Source organism: Anopheles ziemanni, chromosome 2 (genome assembly GCF_943734765.1).
Source record: "Anopheles ziemanni chromosome 2, idAnoZiCoDA_A2_x.2, whole genome shotgun sequence".
Classification (NCBI taxonomy): Eukaryota; Metazoa; Arthropoda; class Insecta; order Diptera; family Culicidae; genus Anopheles; species Anopheles ziemanni.
In genome coordinates, this window is record NC_080705.1 from 41,483,155 (window position 1) to 41,501,545 (window position 18,391).

General features: G+C 43.7%; 1 protein-coding gene across 1 annotated transcript; it reads right to left on the bottom strand.

Annotated features, from left to right (window-relative positions):
- Window positions 1-2,142: 2,142 nt before the first annotated feature.
- LOC131286273 (uncharacterized) lies at window positions 2,143-18,134 on the bottom strand. Its single transcript, XM_058315208.1, has 5 exons — window positions 18,043-18,134; window positions 14,519-14,631; window positions 6,746-7,251; window positions 3,453-3,629; window positions 2,143-2,658 (listed from the first exon to the last, which is right to left on the bottom strand). The coding sequence occupies exons 1-5, from the start codon at window positions 18,132-18,134 to the stop codon at window positions 2,143-2,145; spliced, it is 1,404 nt and encodes a 467-aa protein (XP_058171191.1).
- Between the last annotated feature and the right edge of the window lie 257 nt (window positions 18,135-18,391).

The following is an 18,391-nucleotide window of genomic DNA, read 5'->3' on the forward strand; positions in this document are numbered from 1 at the left end:
TTGTTTATTATATCAATTATTTTTTAATCTATTTACCAACTTTCAGTGTGTTTTATCATGCCTACCTGATGCTATATAAATAAAAAGGCGACTCAATATGAAACGAAATTATATTATTTTAATATAATTAAAATAATATATTATTTTAATTTACCAAAGAAGTTTTAATTTGTTCTGGCAGTTTTCTTCGTGAACGAGAATAGTCAAGTAAAAAGGAAAACTGGAAGTATAAATGAAGTCAGATGCATGAATGTATCAGAGTCTTTACTTGAACCCGTTATTTTCATAGCAGGATAACTTCAAGGGGTTGAGCTCACTGAACTGTGAGTTGATTACTTCCGCTAATTATGACTCCCAGCGTCCTTGAATGTTTTAACCTCATAAGGCTGACAAAAATATTTCGACGTTTAAAAGTAAATTATTGTGTGCCATTAGACTCGTCAGCAAGTCCAGCTTTTGAAACAAAATGTGGAAAACCTCTTTCACAGTAGCATGCCTTCTGAGATTTCCGTAATGGGAAATCTTATGTTCTATTTCGCTCGACCACCAGCCCACCAGCCCATTTGCTACGATGAAAACCAATTTCCAAAGGACCGCTAGTAAGCAGGGCTCGGGAACTAGGGAGAGATAAAGATGAGCAGCTCCGACAACGACTTACGCCAGCATGTATGGACACACGTCATAACCGAACATTTTCTCGTGCTCACGGCCAAGCGAGAGAGGAAAAACGAGAAATAAAAATATTCAATGTAACTAACGTCCCATGACCGATGTCGATAGCAAGACTACGCTCTTCCGCTTCCGGAGCCGGTAATGGAACGAGCACTTCAGGTTTATTTGATTTCTCGTACAGGTACGCTCGCAGCGGGAACTAAGACTCGGCGCCTGCCACCAAACAACTGCTGGCTTCGACGGCGCAACAGGGAAACGAATGACGTTTAGAGTTATGACTGCCAACACAAGATCTTTTTCGCTGTTCGGCCAAAGCGAAAAAACGCCTGCCTGCAACGAGAATGATGTATCTTTCCATCGTGAAAAAATATGGAAAATTTTCATCTCCAAGAGGATGGGAAAATGAAATATTCAACCATCGCAAGTGCCGGCAAAGTGTGCCGGCACATCACATGGGGAATGAAAAATGAAACAAAACGTAAGAAATTCCGTCTGATTTGATTGCTCGTGCTCCAATTTGTTGCCCATGCTCAACGAGTACATAACTTAGTTTTGACAGAAATTGCACAGAACATTCTCGTCAACGTAAACGAAGAGAGTGAAACACGACAAGATTCTATCGGGAATTATACTACCACAACATTTTTATTCAAAATACGTTTATTCAATAATATGATAAGATACATTTGTAATCCATGGACCTTCGTGATAAACCCTGTATACACTTTACTTTTGTGTGTGTGTGTGTGTTTTTTTTTTTAAAGAATGCTACGAGTAAAAGATTCTCAACAAGTTTAAAGAAAATAACTAAATTTGCAAGTACAAAAGAGGAAAGGAAAGCAATAACGAAAATTAGCTGAATTGCGTTTACAACGAATTATTTTAGACAGTTTTCCAGCGGCAAACAAAAAGTCTGGGACCACAAAGTTTCCCGCACTACACCAAGATAATCATATTTATTATCACTGTACTCAATCACAGAAGTTTTGCTCAATTTAGCTACGTGTTGTTGCACAAAAGGATTTGTTATTGTATTTTTAATTTTTTGTTTTGTGTCATTCGTGTATCGATGTGGGATTTTGTTTGTAAGGTTAGGTTTGAGGAGTCAACACTATGTTAGAAAAGATCTGATTGAGGATAAGCCGGTTTTCGAAACCAATATGGGGCAAGGTTTTGGGGTTTTGTTATCTTCGCTTCTCTGCACGTAATAATCACACACTGGACACGTATTCTCTATGGATGGAAAACTAATGCCTAAAACGGCAAGCATTCTCACATAATTTCAACAAACATTGGGTCGTCGCTTATCGCCCTCGTTTCTCCTCCCGTCGGGCCCCACGCGTAAGGCAAACTTTTCCCAACCAGACGACTGCAGTCAATCGGAACGGCGAACGATGGAAACCCATTTCCAGCCATTTTCATCGACTGGCGGGAGGAGGCACAGGATCTCGGGCCAGCTGCATTCCCGTTCTAGGTACGCCGGAGCGCCCGCTGGTGCGACTGGATGTGGCTCGTCACCAGGACGTCGACCGTTTTCTGCAGCATGCCGGCGATGGCATCCGCGGTGTCCGCTATCTTCGTGCCGAGCTGATTCCAGAGTCCGACGATCGGGCTGGGAGGCAGCGGCGGGTTCGCGGCCTGCGATGATGGCGGAACAAAGAAGTGATCAATAATGCTGTCCGGGGTGGTGCCGTACGGTGTCGGAGCAGAGTCCGGCACGTAGATCGGTGGAGGTGGTGGTGGCGGAGCGGTCGCCCTCGGTGGCGGGGCCTGAGGCCGCTCGTAAAATATGGTTGGATAAGCCTGTTGTGGCGGTTGTTGTGGTGCCTGTGGGAGTAGTGGTTGTTGTTGTGCTGGTGGTGGTAGTGGTCGTGATGGTGGTGGTGGAGGTGGTGGTGGTGGAGGTCTTGGTGGTAAAATGGTCGTCGTCGTTGTCGGCGTCGTTCGTGAAGGTGTTGGTGGCGGGGTCGGTGGCACACGTGTGATCTGCGAAAGTGAAAATGATGTTGCTCTAGTTGTTGCGTTTTTTTTGTTTTTTTTTTTGCCAATAGGAAAAGTTTTTCATTGTTTTCATGTTTGTGTGTCGTGTTCGTGTTGCTGTCCACTCAACTAAATTAGACTCCAGTGGATCGAGATAAGGATTATTCCGATTAACTACGTAAGCCACTTGCATAGCTCTCAACATAATGAATTACCTTCATCAAAGTTTAATCAAGAATGGTTATTGTTTCGCAGTGTAGTTCAGAGTAAACTCACCACCATTTATGTTTCGCCCGCACCTTTCTTTAAATTGTCTTATTATACTAAAAGTTCTTTAAAAGTGAGAGATTATTGCAGCAAAAAGTCAAATTCAATTAAAAGATTTGCTTCATTGATTTCTAAGAGCAAAACTTATAGGTTAAGCAAAATTTTCAAAATGAAACTATTTGTTTACAGCAGATTCTTTATGAAAAAAGACAAGCTATAGTTTTTTTCTGATGTAATATGTCATGGTTACATTATTGATAACAATTCACGTACTGAACATGTTGTAGCCGCTAAAACACTGTTAAATTGTATGCAACAGTTGTGAATAATGCAGTTAGAAAGCTCCTATATTTTTCAGTATGAGGTTTTGTTTGAATTTTTCATGTACTCTCAAAATTTGTAGCCTAATGTCATGTTAAACTATGGCACGTTTGAAACATATTGTTAAGAACCTTTCAATAATTCTTTAGCACAATGTTTTCAACAAAAAAACAATTCACTTTACGAATCACGCGCAAGTAAATAATACTTACAAATCTGGTTGTAGTGCGTTGAGTATTTCGGGTCGTGGTTTGACGTGTTACTGGGCGCGTTTGCCTCACGGTGGTGGTTGTCCTTTGCGTAGTCGTGGTGGGCACCGTTTGTACCGGCGGTGGTCTAACCGTGGCAGCATCTTCACCGAATCGATTCACCACTACCAATGGCGGAGCCTACGAGAAAGCATAAAGTTTAATATTGCTTCCACGAACTTGCCATACTCCTAGAAACATCCAAAAAGTCACAACAAGCAAACCGTCACCTTCCACTAAGATTCGTTGGAAAATCTTAGCTCACATTACTGGGCCACTTTAAGGATGAAATTAGAATTTACTCAAACGTCCCCTAGAAGAACCGAACCGAGGAAAGAGGACCTCTATCAAAAATCATTCCAAACGAACCGATACCGAAGCGATACAAATTTTGTGTTAATTTTAGTTTTCAGTGGAAGCCAATGTATACCGTTGTGAGCTCGTTCAACACCCGATCGGCGTTGGAACTCGCTGGCCGTGGAAGCGCTCCAGTAGTTTTCGAAACGTCAAATGCAGAAGCCAATTGGGGTGGAACGTTGCCACGATTTTGATCCACCGAAAATCCGTCAACTACCGGAAGCGCCAAATTTTGCCCCGCAACGGATGCCGCTGTCCGAATGTTGGAAGCCAATTGGACCGAAACTGAACCGCCTGTAATCACCCACGATTGTTGCTGTCCCGGCGAAGTTGATTGTGCCGAATTTAGTTGCTACAACGGCACCTCTGCCGGATTTGATCCCAGTGGAACTTCATACGATGTGGTGTTCAGATGCAGCGATTGAACGACGAAGTTGTCCGAGGCGGCGAACGGTAGTCTTTCCAATTCGGCGTGGGTGGTTGGTGTGTAACGGTCAAAAATTCATTAGTGATGTTGCTGCACCCGCACTGCGATGGTGTAGTTGTTGAAGTGGTACAAGTGAAACAAGGAATGAGGCTGTGGGAAATGCAAACCCAAAAGGTAGTGAAGTGCAAATGCAGGTGCGTAACTGAATTTATGCGGGTGTCACTCATACTAATTAGCAAGCGAAGGGGAAACGATCGGACTGTGCTTGGCTACTTAAATGAATGGTGGAAAGGCATTTCCACATACATTTCGGTGCGTGTTTGCGATTCGTGCTGTAAAGTGCAGTATATCCTTTGTCTTGTTAATTACTTCAACCACAATGCTCCCCAGTTCATGCTTCCCTACCAAATCCTTCCCCTAAATTGGTATACTTGTAAGAGTGAACCTCATTGTCAAATGAAGCTATGACCTTTTGATAACCCTCCGTTATGAACTTGAGCAGGCTTTAGACATTATTCGGTTTTGTCCCATTAGATAGCAGTCTTTAATCAAAATTCTTCTTATGCATACATGCAGTAACCTTCCTTAAAGCGTACTTCACACCTAACGAGTACAACGTAGCGTGAGTTTAAACTTCACGACTCGCCATATTGCCTTGAGCTGCACGAGATGACCTAAATCAAATTCCAAGAAACTAACCGATACGCCTCAGGCTATAGAACAATGCAACGCATTTATGAATTGAATTTTTTTTTATGTTTGTATAATACAATTGATTTTGACTTGTCTTGTAAATCTCATTTGTGCTTCAATGATATTTAAAGGTATTTTCAAATTGTTTGAGTTCAGTCTAAAATACAGGACACTAGGACGGGTTTACACCCGTGAAAAAGCTTCGATACTTTATAATACTTCTTATTGTAATTTGATAGTTGTTGACGAAACAATTCGGTCGATGACTAGTAAAGAAAACAATAGGTGGCATCAATCTGCTCCGTTATGTCCTTATCGTGTCCAAAATAATCTCAAATGGGTTTTAATTTACCAGTGTTCAACAAATCATCGAAAATTAACACGGATATTTGTTACGCTACAATGAGCAACAGCTTTAATTAGTGTATGGACAATCTGCACTTCATTGCTGCAACTAAATTAAAAATGGGAAGTTCTCTGCTACAACCAGCAATGTAATTAATTGAATATTTGTCATCATTTAATTATTCCTTACATTCCCTTTATTTGATATCTCCTAATGAACAGATCGAATTACTATATTTATGTTATGTGATGCCACGAACAGCGTTTCATCATTGTAATTAATTTGTTAAACAACACAAGCGAAAGAACTAATTGTATCGCCTACCTACCGAACAATTGGTTTCTTATTTCAATTTAATGAAGTGTACTGCAAACAACGATAAATTAAACGGTTATCTGAACGCTAGTAAATGCCCTTTTTGCCACAGCCTGTTGGCAGTATTAATGGTGCCGATAGATTCATCCATTACACCCCTGCATCCTGTTGGAGGAAAAATTTACGCGAGAATGGACGATTAAAAGTCATAATTCATCGCTCGAACGCCCATTACACATTAATCCCGCATGAAGTTCCGGTGGGTAGGAAACCCGTCGAAATCCGGGCACTAAATCAGGATGCTCGGTTGTTCGTTCGGGAAAGCTTCGCATTTCAGACGCCTTAAAGTCAATGTGTTGGAAGTCCTTCTGGATTCGGGCAGCAGGAGGAATGTAAAAAATCCGGATATTGGTTATCTCAACGTTCTGGATCCTACGACCCGAACATCCGGTGATTCCGTTGCGTCGTAAATTGTTCACTCAGGTTTTCGCTTTCATGAGGAGGTCTCGGAGTTTATGGTGGAGTTTGTTTGCAATATACTTTGGCTTCCAAGGTGGAGAAATCTGAATCTTATATTAATAAGATGCTTACACTAAAGAGAACCAACCACAAACCAATTCATCCGTATGTTAGAAATCGGTATCAAATTTGTACTATATTTGCTATTAGGATATCTTACATGCGTTCGAGTATTATTAGTTGTTTAAATCTGAAACACAACACTACCGGGGACAGCTGCAAACTCTTCATGCTTCAATTCCGTAGCCCTGCACCAAACTATAATTTACGACTGTCCACCGATAGATGCACCATCCAAAGCGTTAGCGAGCCACCGTTAGAAATGTTGAGATAGTAATTTACCGGAGCCGGCACTACGGAGTCCTGGTCTGTGCCGGTGGAGACAGACGTTGCAGGTTCAGGACTACTACTGACATCGTCAGAACCACCGAAACGGCTAATTATAGTACTAGTGGATGGAGCAGTATTAGAAGTATTGGGCACGCCAGCCGTGCCGCTGGTAAGTTCTACTGATCCAAAGTTGGAGGTACTAGTAGTGGTGGTAGTAGTAGAAGTAGTAGCAGAGGTAGTAGTAGTAGGGGTAGTAGTAGAAGGAGTGGCAGTGGTAGTACGGGTTTCGCTAGTGACGGAAGTGGTAGGGAACAAAATTTGTGCTACCGGTGCCGGGGGCCTGGGTCGTTCGGTCGCTGGCGCTGGCGGTGGAGGAGGGTTGGCAAGGAGCGTATTCACACTGCCGCTGGACAACGTCGGATCAATCACTACGGCCTGTACATTGCTGCTCTGGCTTGCGGGCTGTCGATCGAGGTCATTTCTTACCGGCCTATCGTTACCACCACCGTTCTCTACCACCGTGTTTCCATTGTCACCACCAGAGGGTGCTTGGCCGCCATTAGTTCCTCCATTGCCGCCAATCTGGTTGAACTGCAGTCCCCGAAGGTAGTCCTCGAAGCGCCGGTGATACTCGCCGGACGGGTCCCAGCGTTCGCGCAACGCACGATACTGGTCCGGGTAGTCGAAGTACAGGCGGGTGATGATCTTCAGTGCATTCTCCTTCTGGATCGGCGAACAGCGGGCACACTTAGTCCGCAGTGCTTCGGGGAGAATTCCTACAAAAATAAATGCACAAGCAGAGGGAAAAGCCAACGATCATAAATCAAATAAATGAACTCACACTCAAGGGCATCGAAGGTTACATCTAGCGGCTTATGCTAAAAAGAACAGTGCGCATAGATCAATTACCGAAAACTAACAACTCTAAGAAAAACCACAACTCAAAAAACACCCACAAAAGAGCAATCTTCCTTTCCAGCTCTGCCAATCACTCATATCGTCATTTATTTTTTTCAGCCCCTCCTGTGACGACCTTTTGAGCTTAGGAAGTTCCACCTTTCAGTACAAACGTTTATACCGAGTCCAAAGCAATTTGTTTCGGTGCTTCATGTTTGCCGAGGCGTGCAAATCGAAAGTTAGTTAAACATCCTAATGAGTTTCGTTGAAGAATGAAGACTCTTTTTTTAGGCAGCTCGTCGAAATTACGGTAAGAATATGCGGATGCATGGGAACTAGTTTTAGAGTTTTTTTTACGAGAGTTTTTTACGTTCAACAAACTTTACTGCCTTTGAAAGCCAAATTACCATCGAAAAAATCAAACGGTTCACGGATGTGCTTTTAGCATGAAAAGCGTATGCAAAATGTTCAAGAATAGATAATAACGTCGACACAAAGCCCAATTATTGCAAAATGTTAACTATATTAGCTTATTATAGTGAATCAAAAAAGCGACGAACTTATTCAATGATATCGTAATAGTTTTTCGCTGAAGATCAAACTAATCCTATATTAATGAGATCTCTTATGAGCTTAGAAGGCGTATTTTGTACGATTATTGTTGAATGGCAAATTGAAAGCCTTACTCTGAAGAATACTTGTTTACAAACCTGATGTTTATTAAAGAAACTTTCAGTTTGTGATTCTCTTTCTTTTGAACTTAATCTACAACTAATAATGTTCATGATTAAAGCATTATTTACTTCTAAGAAAGAACGCATTGAAAATAAAGAGAACATCGTTTTCAATGTCAAAATGTGTTGTTAAATAAAAAAAAGTATGACTAATGCCGTCGGCCGTTTTATTCGTGCGTTATACGCCGCGATGAAGCAAGGAAACCGGCATCCTTTCTCGATTGTTTTCCCACTAGATTCGTGTAAAGAATAAATTAAATTTCAGTTTGTATCTTTCTACGCTGATGCAACGGTACGGAACGAACTCTACAGGTATCGGCGCGCATCTGTTTGCCACACCCAGAGACACCACAGCACGAATGCACAACAACTACGTGTTACAAAAGGCAAGCACCAACCGATGTGCACTCGGCGGAAATGCAAATCAAATTCGACACCGCGTGCTCGTGTCGGAACATTTATAGACACTTTTTGTTAGTTCTCGAGCACTGTTTTGCAATCTTTTTACACGAAGTTCTGTGTCACCCGTCTAGTACGAGGACTCTGCAGCTGAAATGGTGCATTGGAGTTGAACAGAAATTTGTTGAAAGAAAATGACATTCGCACAAAGTCCATGAGAAGTCCTCAAGCAACAATGGAAGGAATTCAAGTGGTCGATTTATATCTAGACTTTTCCCCAGTTCTAAATCATCATTCGTTTTGTCTCAACATTTTACTATCAGCTGGGGTTGAATTTCGTCCCCGGACATTGTTCCATCATTGAAGAGGTTAGATTATATTCCAGAGATGGTTAAAGGCGTTTTAAAGTTTTCGGTAAAAAGTGACAGAATCTAAGATTAGTCTGCCCTATTTACGCTCGTAAATCTGATGACATGAATTGATTTGCGGTCTTACTTCGGGTGTCGTTCTAATTTATGTGAAAGTACAATTATCTGATAGAGTTAGGCACAAGAAATCAACTTTATTTATCCCAGGACTTGCTCACATCCACAAGAGGTTTAAATCAAAGCAATCATTTCAGCCTTTAAATGGTCTTTATTGCTTTACCTTTTACCTCAAATTAAGCTGTCTTGCACATACCCAACATCCTAATGACCTTTTAGGCTACGTCTACATGAACGTTCCATTCTAAAGGGAAGTTAAAATCATTCCAAGAATAACATCATGAGTGTTCAACCATAAGCTGAGAGCTGCCGATTGATCGAACCTAGCGACACCAGCAGAACAAGCGTAATTTTCATACGTAAGCACATACTCGTCTGCGCCGGTTCCACCATCTTTCCAACGTCAATGGTTGGCAATTTGTGGCACTGATATGAAACCCGTCCGATACATCGAGCTAAATCCAGAGCAGTTAAGAGACCAGTTTTAGTTTCATTTCCATTATGGTTCCGTACATACGACACACACACACACACACACACATCCGCAATGAATGCACTTTTGCCATCTTGCCCATTCCTGTGGTTTTCGTGGTCCAGCTGGAACTAAAACTGGATCGTCCCTTTGAACCTTCCGTTGCGGACAAGTCAAGACCACCAGTTGGAATGAATAAATAATCGCGTCGGTGAACGGTACAGTGCATGCAGCGAACGTGGGCCTCTGGGAGTTTTGACACCATCAAACCAGACTCGAAACATCAGTTGGCTGGAGTTTCTCCACTGGATGGTCCTGGTGGAGTAGTGGGTTGTAAAATTATTTCCAAATTCACGGTCCATGAAAGCCATCCATCCAACTCCGATGAGGGATGTCGCAGTCTTTACCGGTTTCCCTAGTTAAGCACTCCCGCCATGTACATGAGATTAATCATGACGACTGACCAATTGCTGACCGGTGGAAGCCATTTGGGAGAAGGTAGCTAGAGATGGTATAAGATCTCAAGGGAGAATAGTGCTTAATGCCAGACAGATCTAAGCATGCAACGTGAAGAATATTTTGCTTTTTCAGGATAAAACACTTCGACTACTGAGACCAGAAAGTAACAGGAAACGAGGCGTACATCAACTGGTTTCATGATAGCGAAAGACCGGCTTCGACCAGTCCAGAACCTGCCTTAAAGTGCGTCTTCCATCAACAGGTACTGATGGGGAGACAGTCGCGATATTCCGTACGGTTCCATGCATCGCTTCCGAGCCATCAGCTTCCAGGCATCAGTTGCACGTTGTCGTAGAACCTGGGTGCCACGTCATCCCAACATGACGCTCGTAAATTACCATTTAATGGGAGATAAAATTGCATCGCCCCAGAGCTGCATTGTGAGCTGCGAATTGCACACTGCACACCGATGGCGTCCGGTGCATCCAGCGGGGAAGGGTCGTGTTGCGGAAAGAAAACATCCCAGACCCGTGTCTATGCGACGACCGGAGACGATGCACCTCATCGTGTCGCCGTGCGCTTCCCATGGATGCTGGTGTTGCATCTAAATGCCGTCGCTTGTCTAATAGTTGGGATCTACCGCATTGCGTTTATGGTGACAACAATGAATGCATGACATTAACAGTGCCGCCTTAGAGGTCTTATGTAAACTAGACGGTAAAGGGTTAAGTGAAGCCATCAGAGCCGGTTTTTATGCTATACTAATTTATGAACCACCTTTTAATGAGCCGCCAATGCGATTAAGTTGATTGAGGTTAATCAGCAACAAATAAAAAACTTCTGAGCTTTGCATTCTACTTTTCTAGACATTTGAACATCATTAGGATTGGAATAGACGTAAACAGAATCCGTGAAGCTTGGGAGGGTATTAGAAAACGAACATTGGCATCCCTGGTGAAGTGATTCTGGTTGCCTTCAGTTCAATAAATGGTAATGGTATAATTTAATTTCAACTATAATTTAAGAACTTTTGTATAGAAAGCATTTTCATTGCACATCTCTCCTTGTTCTGTTCAACCTCTTGTTTACCTTGATTACACATTGTGGGTCGTTGAATAAATTCTTCCAATTTCCCCAAGTGAAATGCCACCCCTCCCTCCGTATTGTATTGTTCTCGTTTATTCTACTCCTCCTGTGGTTGGAGGCCACTGCCAACACGTTCTACAGCGTGAAACAGTCCCTGCTTGAAATTTCCCTGTAACCAGAAGCCAACCGTGTAGGTGTTGTGCCTGTTTGTGAATCACTTTGCCTTCAATTACATATGTAAAGAGGTTTGCCCTGCGACGTCAGCCATCCCGAAGGAGCAAGGCAAGTGGAACGATGAGAATAATGTCCACCCAGGGATCCAGCGATCAGATTAGGCGCGTACGGGACATACCGACCGGAGTTTGGTCCGAAAGGTTTACCGCAACCGGCAACCCAAGCGTAAAGACCATCCCCACCGTGGGCGTTTCGGCAGATCTGGTACACGCACCCTTTGGGGATGATGATGAAGAGCCATGCACACACGCACACACAAACCAGCACCCAACATTTCTCGCCCCGGTAGTCATCGACACCCTGTTTTCAGCGCTGATGTAGCCGCATCGTTGACATACCAACGGCCAACCGAGCTCGGTATCCCGGGTTGCACCCCGTTGGACCACACCGACCGACCGAGATGACACGATCAAAGTAAACAAAACACGGCAACACAACAACGGCAACGACGCTGATGGTGCCGACTCGTCGTTGCTACCAACTGCAAAACTTTCTCTTCCAGTCTGTTCACGTCCGCAACCGACAGGGAGCAGGCGGAGGAAGTCAGCGGAGTGCACAACCATCCCACGGGGGAGCCATCAGTGCCAGGGATTGCTGGATCTCGCAGCGATTGCGTGCTACATTGGTGGTTCATTGCGTCCCGGGTGTAGTACATACACTCTGTCAATGCGGTGGACTACTTTCGGAAGTTTACTTTGCCGTCGGCTCGACTCTTCCGGGGGAGGCGCTATTGCTCGCGTGTCGATGTGCCGTACTCAATTTAGCCACTACTCACTCCCGGGGGAGTTGTTGTTATGTAAATTTGGAACGCAAAGAAACTTCGTGTAGGAGTTGTTAGTTGAACGAAATATTATAAAAATATACAAGGAATTTTTAACTAGTTACGACAATATTTGCCCAAACAAATACATGTATACTCTATTGTAGGTAAATTTGATGGCGATATTATTATTCAGTATTCTTGATATCATCCCCTTTAAATTTTACAACAATATTCACACTTGAGTCCCATCCCTTTGGAATGTTCCAAGTTCCACGGAAATATGATAAAATAAACAAACAAACCCTACCCCTGACCACCATTCCTAGTCTTCCACGTGCTATCGGGGTGGCATACAAATCACGACGATATCTTATTTGTGTTTTGAATATTTCCGGGTCCCTCTGGCGTATTTGTTGTTTTCAACTCGCATTTCACTTTCTTCTACGTTTTTGTTATGCTCAAACCTTTTAATCTCTTCTCACACCCGCGTTCCTATTCCCGAATGGGTCATCACTTTCTTAACAACCGTTGTTCTCCGGTACAGGAGGAGGTTCTGGGAGCTCTTTCTCACTACTGCACGCTCCACCGATTTTTTCTACAGTTTCTTTTTTTGCCGTTTCTGCCAAAACAAACGGACAACGAAATTCCTGGTGAGGGAGTGCATGCTATTCGCCTTGGTCAAGGTAATTGTTACGCGATCCCACGAGATCCCGGCGTGCTCGCTCGTCAGGTATGGCGCATCCATGGACTAGGGCACGACCGTCCAAATGGAATTTATGCTAATTAGTTGCGATCCACTTCGCATCCGTGCCGTTCACCGGGAACGTCACGTTGGCGACGTCCAACTCCTTTCCGTCCCGGAAAAAACTGACCTTAGATGGCTCGGCCTAGCTCAAAGCCCATGGTTTGTGATTTGTTTGCATTAGGCAACAAACAAGCGGATGAACGAGACCTTTTCCTCCCTCCAAATAGCGCGCCTTAAAGGATGATCCGGTGGCGTAAAGGGAGTTCGCGACGAGGTATAAAGTTTTCTTTGTCTGCGTTGAATGGAATACATGAATATATTCCTGCGTCCTCCCATCACATGCCAACACCAATAAAAGGATTCGACCGATCGGTAGATAAGGAAGGCCCTTTTCAGTATCCTCGCAGCTTTTTTTTCTTTTTTAGTGCTCCCTAGTTTAGCCCTTCCGCATTAGGTGAATGTATGGCTGGATTTCAAATATATTTCGATATTCCCTAGTGGGAAGCAACAGCAAAAAGACATGTTTAACAAGGGACCCCGGAAGTCCAATAGAACGTTGCATAAAAAATGGATAACATCGATTGGTCCCTTTTCTGGTTCTTCCATGTCGAAACCCCCACGTAAGTCCACTCAGGGCCCCCACCATGGATTCTCGTTCGGAAAATGGGTACAAATTATCCGGCTGACCTATTTTACTTAAACGATCCGTAGCCGGCGCTGGTTTTGGGACCCATTACTCGGCCAAGATGAAGGGCCAAACGAAGGTTGTCGCATGGCCACAATCAAAGGCAGCAATTTAGAGACATTAGGAAATTCGGAAAGCATCCTATCGAGCCCACAGTCGAGCGATGATTTTATTGGAAACGCCACAAATCGATGCCCTTCGCTTCCGGAAGGCCAAGGACGGTCATCGCACACCTACACCGAAGCGAAAGTATATTGCTTTTTAATCGTTGACCACACGGAATATTTCAGTGAGCTGCGGCGAACGAAACGAACGAGCTCCTTTCTCTCGCGCCTTCAATGACGGTGGCCAACGGTGACGCCGTGGAGTCGTCTGTTTGAATTCTTCGACTTGTGAACCAACAGTTCAAACACAGCCCGAAAATGAAACCGCATGTAATGTTGGCAGCCGATTGGTAAAGGTATTGAAATGAAACCATCGCATGTTACCCCGCAAGTGGCTCTACGTTGCAGCTCTCTACTGCAACGTATTGGCCGCAGAAATCCGGCCACAGTTCTTACGGTATCCGCCATTTGAATTGCAAACTTTGTTCACCATCATGGAACGGCTGTAACAGTTGCATCTTTTTAGTAACCAAATTTTTCTTCAGGCTCACTACCATATGACGATGTTGATCGAAGCGGTCATCTCCTAAGGTTTCATGACCAATAATTTTGCTTTTCAAACTACAAGTTCGCCTCATGACTGTCAGTTGAACATTATTATGAAAACGTGTGAAACGTGCAAAGATGAAACGAGAGTTTCGAAAAAGCAATTTGTTTCATGTTTGCTAAAACTTTAGCTCGCTTGTTCAAACATTTAGTTTTAAACTGAACTAAAAGCAAAGGAGGATTAACTCAATCGTTTAGTCTATATTGCATTCCAAATGTATACCGTTTCGAAGACTTCATCGCAAAGTTCAACGTATGGAAGTCAATGGAAAATCCACCCGCTCCGACTTCAACCTCATGGGCTAACAAATACACCAATTTCCCCATCACCTCAACCCCATCACGATTCCGTCTTCCAAAAGCCAAATACTTACGCTTCAGATCCTTGCCCTCCGGTGGGCACGGTTTGCGGCTCAGCAAACAGTCAACATAGTTCGAGACCAACCGATTGCTGCCCAAAATGGTGTCAATGTCCAGATTATCATATCTGCAAAGAGAAGAAGGAACACAGAGAATGAAATCGAAAGGTACGGTGAAATGACCTATCGTGCACCATTAAGAACTGTCAGCGATGCGAATGCATTAGAATAAAGGTGTGAAAATTGTGATGAAATGGAACCGTCCCGGTGGAAATGTAAACATCGAGGCTCCGGGAAAACGTGAACGAGAAACCCTTCAGATGACAAAAGCGGTCAGAAAGTCATTACAGCATGGACCAGCGGTTTACTGGACAAAGCGATCCATCAGCGATGGACCCGAGAGGTTGTGGCTAGATATGTCCGTGATTTATTGCAAAGTCCTGTTTTGCTGGCGGTAATTAATCTTTCCTGTGCTGGCCTTTGCGTACCAATGCGATCTAATGAGTCGCTCAATGTGTAAATATAAATCACCTCGAGTGTGCCGTAGTCTGATCTTTTTCTGTTAGTATCATTCGATGTACCATGTGCAAGCGAAGAGTTTGCTTCGAAAATTACCTCATGGAATGCACAGTTGTTTAGCGGAATATGATAATTGATGGAATCACCGCTGATGGAATGCTCGGAAGCGATAGCACAGCAGCTCACAAACAAGATATCCAATCGCATCTGACTTCCATAATCGGCTGGCTGAATACCAGGCGTATTCAAACATTCTTCTGTTTAACATGGTAAATTTACACAAGCACATGAAAGCTTCCTGGTTCCAAAACAATTCCAAATACAATTTAAAAATTCCACGATTTCAACATCATGCAAAATACGAAAATACACCCAAGCCTTCCATGTGTTGCAAAACCAGTTTTGATGCCTTTCATTCTTTTTATTTCAAACCCATAACCATAAACATTACTCTACTTTCAGTCGCACAATCCAGAATTTTTGCATATCACGCATGTCTACGAAATAGTTTAACATATTTTGTCTTTCTCCGACCAAACCAATCCCGACCGGCGAGCAGAAAATTCGCGAAATTTCGCCACCTCACGCCGTTATCGAACCACTGTTAATCGAAAGCTTACGAAAATGGCCCAACTCCTCCTGCTCAATCGAGCAGCAAACAATAAATTTAAATTCTTCCACCGCATTGCCGGCGACGCCTTCGAGTGGTGGGCAAACATTGTCCCAGCGCTCTCCAGAAATTTGCACAGCAGAACCATGGGGTATTAAAGCGAAAACTCGTTTCTTTTCGCCCGCTAATTTTTTGCCCATTCCCATTTTGCATACCATCTTCCATTTCCGTTTCCCATCAACGGTGCGCTGTCTGAGAGCTTCAAGAGCTACTTTTGCAGATTTTTGTTGATCCAGACGAATGCCCGATGGGGGGCATAATAAACAATGATTCGCGTGATTGCAATTTACCAAAAATTAAACATCAACCATCTCGCACATGGAGAACACTTCAAAGATGTTAAAACATGCCTTCCAGTGGAAATGCAAACGTCACGTGAAACAATCGATATAAGCGTTCAATGGGCATCCTTTTTTTAAAGCGAAATTCCACAACGAGATGAAGTCAATCGAAGACTGATATTACAGTTTACAACAACCTCTGATTAAACGGGCTGTTAATCAGCTGAAATTGAAAACATGTCTGTTATTTACGGTTAACGAACACGTGCCGCATCGGCTAACGCATGTCAGTTAATATTTGAGATCTTATCATGCAGCATGTGGATGAAATTACATTGCTCTTCATTTTATTTTTTATCGCCGCATTTTTGCTCCGATCATAAATGTACAGAACCGATTCATTTTTTAACAGATAATTACTGACGGTTCATATTCGTTCTACCTACTCAAGCGAGCCTGTGTCATTATGACCTTCTCATCCTTCGAACAGATTTGTGTTTCCCGGCGATCTCCACAAAAGATGCTCTCCATAGCAGTTCAATCATAAATCGTATGCAAATTCCTCATTCTATGGTCGAGATAAACTAAAAAAAACACTCACATAAATCATCCTGAGCATTCCCTCCACACCATTCCCCTTCGGGACCCTGTGTTCGTTCGATGAAACATCACTAATTGTGCCCTACCATGAACCGACGATATAATTCGATTGCACAACTCATCAATTAGAATCTCCACGCGTACCAGCCGATCACATAAGATAGCATCATCGGTGAACCCCCACCCTCCACCATTGGAGGGTGACGGTGGGGTGCATTGTCTGAAGTGGTGATTTTATTTTTATTTTCCCCCACCTCATATATGGCGGGGAGTTCGTTTTAACAGCTCGTGTCTGCGAAATTATCGTACTTGAGCAAAAAAAAAAAGACCAAAGTCAACAAAGTCAAACGTTTCCTCAAAAGGCGTCACAAAACTGACATTCACCAGTTAAGACAAGACATCTGCTGCGAGTGACTAGATTGGGATGGAGTACCAGTAAGCGAGTTCAATAGGGGGTCACAGTTAAGTGACACCAAAGACTACTGAATTTCTTTGCCAAATTGTTCGACACCGATCAATGATCGTTCGACGGCGACCTCTTGACATCGGCGCCATCATTTATGACGGTTGATTGTCGAATAAAGCGTTCACGCTCAAGCAGCGAAGAACAGAACAAAAAGCACTTCAAGCAATGACAAACGATCACAAGAGTCGTTATAGTAAATGTAGAAAGAGCCAGTGGTATGGACGCATTTAGTGACCAGCAACACTAGCTTTCGATTCCGTCCGACGCAGCAAAGATCGAAAAAAAGTCCAAAAGTAAGCGCGTAAAAAAAGGCCATCACACAAACACACACTCGTTGAAGGAGGCAGTTCGGCATCATCTGTGACTCCACCGGTTCACATTCGAACCCATATGATGGCTCCGCAGTAAATATTGGTTGTTTGCCAGTGTTGCCCGAAAACACATCCGAACGACACTGACTCTGTCCAAGGTAATAACTTTTCGGTTGTTACACTTCCTCACTACGTGCCGCTCGCCATCCAACCAGCCGGAAGGATGACCGACCGACCGATGGGTGGTCGTCTTCGAGCGTTCGACAACAAGGTTGCCTCGTTGGCCGTGTGTGGGACAAAGTAGCGAATGGGATATGGGCCACCATAGTTCGAGTGAAGCACGAAAAGTGACAACACCACTGGCCCGAAACTGATGCACCGATGTGGAACCAGAAATGCACCACTCACGCACCACATCTTTACGCTCCGGTGTCCTTCCGGATCGATTGGTTGAGGAAGTAAAGTTTCACTCGTGCCTCGATGGCTTCACTATGATGTGTGCGGAACAACTTGAACCATCTCAGAAACCTGTTCATTAGGTATTGCATTCTGTCCTTCCTTCATTATCTGAAAGCTGTGGGATGAGCACTTATGAAGACGCCTTTACAATACTTTGTTCAACTAGAACATCAAACAGTTTGCTGTCATGCTTCATGTAGAACGGGAGATATTCAGTAAACACAATCTCTTACCTTGCGCTGTACAGCGTTCGGGCCACCTCCTGCGATTTCACGAAATTGAGAAACGCCAGCACGGCGCTGGCGAGAAGCCAAACTTTACGCATCTTTCCACCAGCGACTCCTGACGGGGACTGAAAGCGAACGGAAACAGGATTGCGCTGATGAGCACCACGGGAACGGACCTAGAATGTCTGTAAATCTTTGGACAGATTTCCCACTCAGGAATCACTAGGTTCTTATCTTGACACGCGCTTATCTAGCCGCACGGGCAGTGCACTCTACCGTCTCACACGTACACGAACACAAACGTCTCAGGGCACTTGATCAGGTTTTTCGTGTTTTCCCAGCGTCAACACTATTG

Coding starts and splice junctions, on each gene's coding strand:
- LOC131286273 (XM_058315208.1), bottom strand. CDS start 18,134: ATGCGTAAAGTTTGGCTTCTCGCCAGCGCCGTGCTGGCGTTTCTCAAT. Junction 14,632..18,042: donor CGAACGCTGTACAGCGCAAG/GTAAGAGATTGT, acceptor TTCTCTTTGCAG/ATATGATAATCTGGACATTG. Junction 3,630..6,745: donor GCGAAACCCGTACTACCACT/GCCACTCCTTCT, acceptor GCTTTCTCGTAG/GCTCCGCCATTGGTAGTGGT.